The 7,975-nt window shown below is 36.2% G+C and overlaps 1 protein-coding gene across 2 annotated transcripts in view; it reads left to right on the top strand.

Moving 5' to 3' along the window:
• The window catches only part of WDFY3 (WD repeat and FYVE domain containing 3), a 255,203-nt gene that overhangs the window by 190,316 nt on the left and 56,912 nt on the right, over positions 1–7,975 (top strand). Inside the window, exons 42-43 of one of the 2 annotated variants that reach the window (XM_006867730.1) lie at positions 3,313–3,366; positions 6,540–6,708. In XM_006867730.1, coding sequence (XP_006867792.1) covers positions 3,313–3,366; positions 6,540–6,708 — 223 coding nt within the window. The remainder of the gene's footprint in view (positions 1–3,312; positions 3,367–6,539; positions 6,709–7,975) is intronic. The other variant, XM_006867731.1, reaches the window with a different exon arrangement.

Raw genomic sequence — 7,975 nt, 5'->3', positions numbered from 1 at the left:
AGGGAAGAATATCATAATTTTTCAATCTAAGAGAATGAAGAAAAATTCAGGCCTCGATTTTCAATAAAGATGAAGGATTTTCTGAGAAGCTAGCCTATGAAGAATGCAATTTCAGGATTGGAGGAAAACTCATTAACAACCTGAGATATGCAGATGACACAACCTGGATTGCTGAAATCTAAGAAAACTCAAAAGCCTTACTGATGAAAATCAAAGACTACAGCCTTCACTAACCTGGGGACACTTGAGCCCATGGACAAGGACATAGCCACAGAGGGCTAGAGCTGAGAGTGAAGCATCCAGCTGACATAAAGTGAGGAGAGAGTCACAAGAACACCCAGACTTGCAGATAGTACCCATTTGATGACATGATAATCAGAACTTAACTAGAGGAAGATAACAAAACCAAAAGGAACCAAAGGTAAATTGCTACAATTTGATGAACCTGGCCTATACTCATGGAGGTAGTAACTCTAAATACCAACACAAAGGGGAGGAGTCTTCACATCAAGTATCAGTGCTATCCCCTCTGTACACAGGATAGATAGGGACAGGCAACTTAGACATTGGCTACTTAAAATGAGGGAGTGATAAAGACACAAAGTGACTGGTTTACAAGATTTCAAGAGGGAGTTTAGTGTAAGAGTGTGAGGGGGAAGAAAGAGTCCCTATTGAATAGTTTTCATCTTGTCTAGATCGGTCTGGTGAAAAGAGATGGGGATAAGATTCTTATGATTCAATAGTGAATAGTTGTTATCATGACTGATTGCGACTGTCATAATTATAAAGGTAAAAGTTTTGTAACAAAAACAGGGGAGTGTTTAATCTTACAGTCCAGACAGATATCATGCTTGATGAAGTAGAATGGGCGCAAACATAACAATTATGCACATGGCACATAATTGGGCATTGTTTCACTCCATTGTACGTAGATAGGATCACTGTAAATCAGAACCTACTCAGTAGAAACTAACAATAACAACATATAAACCAATTATTTATTGATATATTTTTCAAATAAAAGAAAACTGTAATAATATTATAAGGACCTCTGGTGGCATAGTGGGTTACACATTGGACTGCTAACAGTGATGTTTTAAATGCACCAGCAGCTCCACAAAAGAAAGAGGAGGTTTTCTGCTCCCCTAAAGTTTTAAGTCTTGGAAACCCTACACAGGTTCACTGTGAGTCAGAATGGACTGGATTGCAGGTGGGTGTGGGGTGGGGTTTATAATCATATTGTAATTGTGTAATGTGTCTTTGCTGTTGAGTACTATGCCTGTTAGTAAAATCATAACCACATTTATTCAGTGGATCAATGAATGTATTAAACCAGATGTATAGCATGTTTTGCTGTATAAGCACACTGGACTGCTAACTGCAGTGTCAGTGGTTCAAACTCATCAGCTGCTCCTTGGACACCCTATACAGGGTTTCTGTTGATCAGAACCGACTCCATGGCACCTAACAACAACATATCATGTTTTGCAAGAAAAGGATGATAATGGGCACGGTAGATAGGTACTGTCCACATTATAGGTAGACATGTATAGTGGAGGATACAGTGAGCCACAGAGTTGTGTTTGACAATTGTTATCATGTGCCATCAAGTCAGTTCCAACCGGTAGCGACCTGTATAGGGTTTCCAAGGAGCAGCTGGTGAGTTTGAACCTTATGGTTCAAACCGACCTTGTGCTCAAATGCTTATCCTGTAGAGCCACACCAGTAGAATTGATTGATTTTTTTATATTGGCTTATCACATATCTATGCGGCAATCTTTCTGTTTTTATTTTTTGGGATGGATTTTAAACTGAATTGTAGAAATCGGTACCTGCCACCCCTGAACGCATTCTGCATGTGTAGCTTTCATTTCATATTTGATTTTTTTTTAATTGAGTTAAAATTTATAGACATTAGAAATGAGATACGATAGGATGAATGTAAAGCTAATGTTCTCCCATTTAAACTATCACTAAATTCACAATAAAAACTTTAAAAAAATTTATAGACATTGAAATAACTGAAATCTTAAGTTAGTGAGTTTTAACAAATGCATACTTGTATAAGCAAGCCTCATCAGGATATAGAACATTTTACAAATCATTCCTTATAAGGTGTACTCTTCCAAATAACAGCATTCTTGAGCTATAGTCACATACCACCAAACTGATTTGTGTAAAGCATTCAGTCGGTGATTTTTAGTATATTCAGAATTTCATAACCATTACCACCTAACTTCAGAACATTTTCATCAGCCTCAAAAGAAACCTTATATAGAAGGTTTATAAAGTTTGCTTTAAAAAGAAATGTTTGGTAAACTTTGTAAAGTATTTTGATGATACGATCGAGTGTTTGATTTGGCTAAGGTAGCAAATGTGTGGAAACATTGTGCCTTCTCATGTTTACTTGGCTACTAGAAGTCATCTCCAGATAGAACCTGTGAGGTGGAAGAAAAATAGTCTTTCTTGGGTTTATTTTATCCTTCTCTAGCATCTGTGTGTTGGCATGCACAAACTGTGTACTTGTTTTTCATTAGCTAATACTTAGTTAAGGGATATTATAGATCGTACTTTAGCTGATTCCTCCTTGTTAAAACACAACTCACCAGAAAATATCTTCTTGCTAATCAGGATGGATTCTGGGAATAAAATGTAAGGCCCAAAAAAAAGTAAGGCAACTGTTTCATTCTTTTAAAAATATTCTTTATAAACATTTGGTTTATGGGCTGAGAATGTAGTCCACCTCTCTTTTCAGCCTGTTTGGGACTATGTCTAAGAGTAATGAGGGAAGCAGGTCCTTGAATTTTTAAGGGATGCTTATTTTTCATTAACTAGTACTTAGTGATTTCCTTCAGTAATGGGTATTGTAGATGATACTTTCACCTGATTGCTCCCTGTTACACAACAGATCTAGTGGTGAGCACAGTGACAGGATAGAAGACATTAGCATCAGATCCTGTTATCCAGATTTTAGCTTTTTTTTCCTTTAAAAATCACACAAATCATCTGTGACTGTAATGGCCCATGCTAGGGTTTTGTCTGTGTTTGTGTGTCTGATTAAGAGTTGGCCCTGTTTAGTGGCACTAAGAATTTTTGGTACCTAAGGCTTTAAAATTACTTTTGATAATTGAGAAAACAACCACAAGGGGCAAAGTCATTATTTCAAGCAATTAGAATATCATGTTGATTTTCTCTGAGTTGAGTGTATCTTCCATATTCCTGACAGTCCTCAAGAAAATTGTATTTTTGTGTTCTTTACGTTGTTTTTCGGTTTTGTTTTTCTGATGTTTACACTTAATACCCTGTTTTCAGTCTGAGATCCCAAGTAAACAACCTGAGGCACCCGATGATATCATTCCTCAAAAGGTAAAACACTACTTACCATAAAAGAATGAAAAATACTTGCAGTGTTTTTGTTTGTTGTTGTTTAGTGCATGGTAGACTAGACTAACTTTTAAAAAACTGACTTTCAATCTGCTTTTTCTGGTAGGTCCTGGGAATTGAAAATTTGGTCTCATTCATGCTGAGAATATTGCTGTACTATTTCTCATCTTTATTCTAATGAGTTCTTTCTAGGGTTTCTATACTGCTCACTAACAGGCTGGGGTGTTTTTTTTTTTTTTTTCCTGCTCTCACAATTAAATGTGTGTTGCTTCCCACATAAACTAACAGATTCTGAGGCATGTTAGTGATGGGCAGCCTGACATGTTCAACTTCTTTGTTCAGTTATTCATGTCATTCACTCAGATTCTGAAGAGTGTGTATTTCGAGAAAGCAAGCGTGTCCTCTTACCATGAAGTTGTTCTTTCAGAAAGAACTAATGGAAATGTCTTGGACGGCAGTGTGAGCACTTTTTTTAAAATTACAGTTTTAGTTTATATTCATAAATTTTAAAATGCATAACTGTTTTCACTGTCCAGGAAGATTGCATACTTAGATTTTTTAAATATTTTAATTTTTAGAAATTTCATTTGGTAAAAGGTGTCATTCTTAAGAACATTGAAATGTACTAAAGTTATTTGAGAGGAAATGCTTGTACTTCAAGTTCAAATCTGTATTTGAAGTCAGTCAGCAAGTAGACACTGTCCCACCTCTATTAACTCATTATCTTGCCCATCACTAACTTTGCTTTCATCTTTTTAAAAAATGAGTTTTTAATTCTTATATTTAAGAGAATTGTCGTATTTCTTAAGACTTGTTGTGATATAAAGTTTACTACTTTTATTTTCAAAACAGTTACAGTTCTTACTAATTTGCCCATCAGGTTACTTCTCCCATAATTGTGATATTATTTTTAAGTTGTTATAATATTTTGCTGTTCTAATATTTTTCCATTTCCACTTGCTGTGTATCATTGCCCAGTTTTCATACCGCTCTTTATTTCCTGCCTCTTTACGCGTATAGTTAAAAGAAGAGTAATGTGACTTCAGGGAGCTCTGTAGCTCCTTAAGATAAGCAATGGACTACGAACCACAAGGTTGGCGGTTCTAACCCACCAACTGCTCCACAGAAAAAGATGAGGCTTTCTGCTCCCGCAAAGATGTGCTGTTTCAGAAACCTTATACAGGGTCGCTATAAGTCAGAGCCAGCCAACTCAATAGTACTCAACAACAGCAACAAATGGGACTTAAGTTGGGTTGTTATTGTTTTTTTAACCTCATAACTGGCTTCAGTATTTCATCCTCAGTATTCCACTGTTAGTTCCTTGCTTTCCATTTTAATTAGAATTCATTGAAATATGTACAAGGGCTTCAAAAAATTAATGGAAAAAAATGGGATGAAAAGGTAAATAAAATTTTTCTATGAACTTTCTGAAGCCCGTGTGTGTGTGTGTGTGTGTGTGTGTGTGTATGTTGTTGTTGTTGTTAAGTGCCGTCAAGTCGGTTTCGACGCATAGCAACCCTGAATAGGGTTTCTGAGGCTGTAAATCTTTACGGGAGCAGATCGCCTCATCTTTCTTCCGCGGAGCAGCTGGTAGTTTCGAACTGCTGACCTTCAGGTTCACAGCCCGATTCATAACCACTACGCTACCAGAGCTCCTTATGTATGTATGTATGTGTTTATACGTATTTGCATACAAGAAAGTAATTTCTATGTGTGTACATACATAAATGACTCACAATTGTGGGGACTGACAATACCCAAATTTGTTGGTCAGGCAACAGTCTGGAAATTTAGGCTTTCTGCTCCTGTAAAGATTTATAGCCTCAGAAACCCTGTACAGGGTTGCTATGATTCAAAACCGATTCCACAGCATGTAACCACCGCCACATCCACAAATCAGTAAATAGATGGTGAGCAAAGAGAGGAAATTCAGGCAAGATCTCTAGTTATAGTCTGGAGTGCTCCCTAGGAATCTTCCCTTTTTGATCTTAAGGACTTCAACTGATTACATGAGACCCACAAACAATAAGAAAACCAGGCTACTTAACATTAAATCAAGACCCGTTGATTTAATCACACATAAAAATTTCATGTCTAGACTATTGTTTGAACAAACGGCTGGGCATCATAGCCTAGCCAAGTTGACACACAATTCCACCATCTCAGTGCTCATAGGAAAGAAGAAATTAAAATAATGTTTAGAAAGGTATGTTTTAACACATAGTTCAAATTCCATCTTCTTCCTAATTCTTAACCTAATATCTAAATCTTATTCTGGTTGATGGAAACTGAATAAATTATTTCCTCTGTAGTTTAACATTTTGTAGGCTATTTTAGATCTTAATTTCTCATTGCCTGTATTAAAAAATATATATATTTAGGTCAAGTAGAGCACCTGAACTGTCCTTGTATGATAAGCTGAAACATTGTAATGTTTGTCGGTAAGGAATTTATTCTTCAATATGGACTTATGTGTGTGCTTGCCAGATTGATTTAGTTAGTGGTTTTATTGATCATAGTCTTTTACATAAGAAACAATGAGACTTCTTTAGCTAATTGGAGGTACCGTTTGTAGTCATCTGAACTAAAACTTGTAGATTCCATGTTGGGTCAGGATTTTATCCATGTTGAGCCATTTCAGAGTTCCAGTATAACCTCAGAAATGGGGGAAAAAGAGCAGTTTTCAGTCGCTCCCTCCAAGTGTCTGAAGTCAACATTCATTCAGTTGAATAGATGGACCTGTAGGCCTGACCTCCTTGCTTTTCTGGAGACTCCTTACACAGACTGTTCTACTCCATCTCCTCCAACAGTGTGCATTCTCTTTGCCATATAGGAAGGGCTTCTGATACATCAGTGTGTATGTATTGTGCTAACATAAAAACTTTGGCTAGGGATTATTTATTTCTATCTTGGAAAGAACAAACCTGCTAATATTATTGTTTTATATATGTCTTTTTAAAAGTAATGGAACTTAATGATAGAAATGCTGAACCTGAAATTGTGTGAATATACTGTGTGTACATCCAGTCCACTACAAGCCCCTAAAATAAAATTTAACACATAAAGAAGCCTTGGCATCATTTAATTCCTCGGGAGACTTCTGTTTTATTACTTGGAAATAATTATCTGAGTCTTTTCCTTTTGTTATTTCTTAGAAACCTGCTCGATACAGAAGAGCCATAAGTTATGACAGTAAAGAATACTACATGCGACTAGCTTCTGGCAATCCAGCCATTGTTCAGGACACCATTGTAGAGAGTTCAGAAGGTGAAGCTACTCAGCAAGAGCCAGAACATGGAGAAGACACAATTGCTAAAGTCAAAGGTCTGTCTTCCTCTCTGATTTTCATTAAAAATAATTTGGGAAGATTCCTTATATTATATATGAGAATATGTGATTGTGTTATTGTTAAGTACCATCGAATTGGTTGTGACCCTGTATAGGGTTTCCAAGGAGTGGCTTGTGGGTTTGAACCACTCACTTTGAGGTTCAAACTGACCTTGCAGTCCAGCACATTATCTTGTAGCGCCACGCCAGGACTCTTGTAAATAGTAGGACCAACCTTTAAATATTCATATGTATTATACTACCTCACTGTTCTTAAAGATTGATCTCTATAGCCAAATTAGATGAATTGTTCTTTATTGCTACAAATGAATGTAATCTTCCCGTTGTACTTAATACTTTTTTTAATTGTATGTGTTTGGCAGTATTCCCAGTGGTACCTGCTTATTTTATTTGAGGCTGTCATAGCTTGTTATATATTGACAAAATTAAAACAACTACTGAATGTGTCGTTAGTGCATGTTAGCTAACAGTAAAAATGGTCTTTCTTCCTGTGAGCTCACAGGAATTATTTCAAATCCAAACTTCTTAGAGCTGTGAGTCGGAACTGACTCAATGGCCCTTAGCTACAGTAGTGGAAATATGGTTCTTAAGGCAAAACAGAATCTCTGATAAATAATCTTCAAAGGATAGAGCTGTAACTTCTGATTTTCCAAATTGCTTACGGCAACTGTAATTAGCCATAGTAACTTTATTTTGATGCTACAACTAAAGAGTATTAACTTATGAACTTGTGGGATTTTAGAGTATATTTTGAGGGTTTCCCATTCTTTGGAATATCACTGATTATTGTCATCATGCGATTATCGGTAAAATTATCAAACTATAGGCATTTTCTTAATCTGGAAATTAAATGATCTGTCATTGTTTTATAAAGGATTCTGTTTTTGTTCATTCTGACTTGATTGTATTACCACATTTCATTCATGTCAGAATGAATGCCCACACTGCTGCTTGTGAAATAAGGCCTAAGATGGTCTTGATAAACCCACCAAATATGTGAATTTTCTTGTAATTGTGTTTATAACGGGCTCTTTATTTTTATTTCTGATAGTAGTTGATCATTTATTCATGGTATCCCCCTCCCCCAGTAATGTATCTCAGTAGTCAGTTCCATTCACACCATTAATTATGCAAAGTGCTTAGTTTATCAACATCACCTGACACTTACTTTTCAAGAACTGATTCTGTAGTAAGCACAATGCTAAGCACTTTACATGAATTATTTCATTCAGGCCTCCAACAA

Source organism: Chrysochloris asiatica, unplaced genomic scaffold, assembly GCF_000296735.1.
Source record: "Chrysochloris asiatica unplaced genomic scaffold, ChrAsi1.0 scaffold00109, whole genome shotgun sequence".
NCBI classification, from domain to species: Eukaryota; Metazoa; Chordata; class Mammalia; order Afrosoricida; family Chrysochloridae; genus Chrysochloris; species Chrysochloris asiatica.
This window is presented reverse-complemented; position numbering and strand designations above follow the sequence as displayed.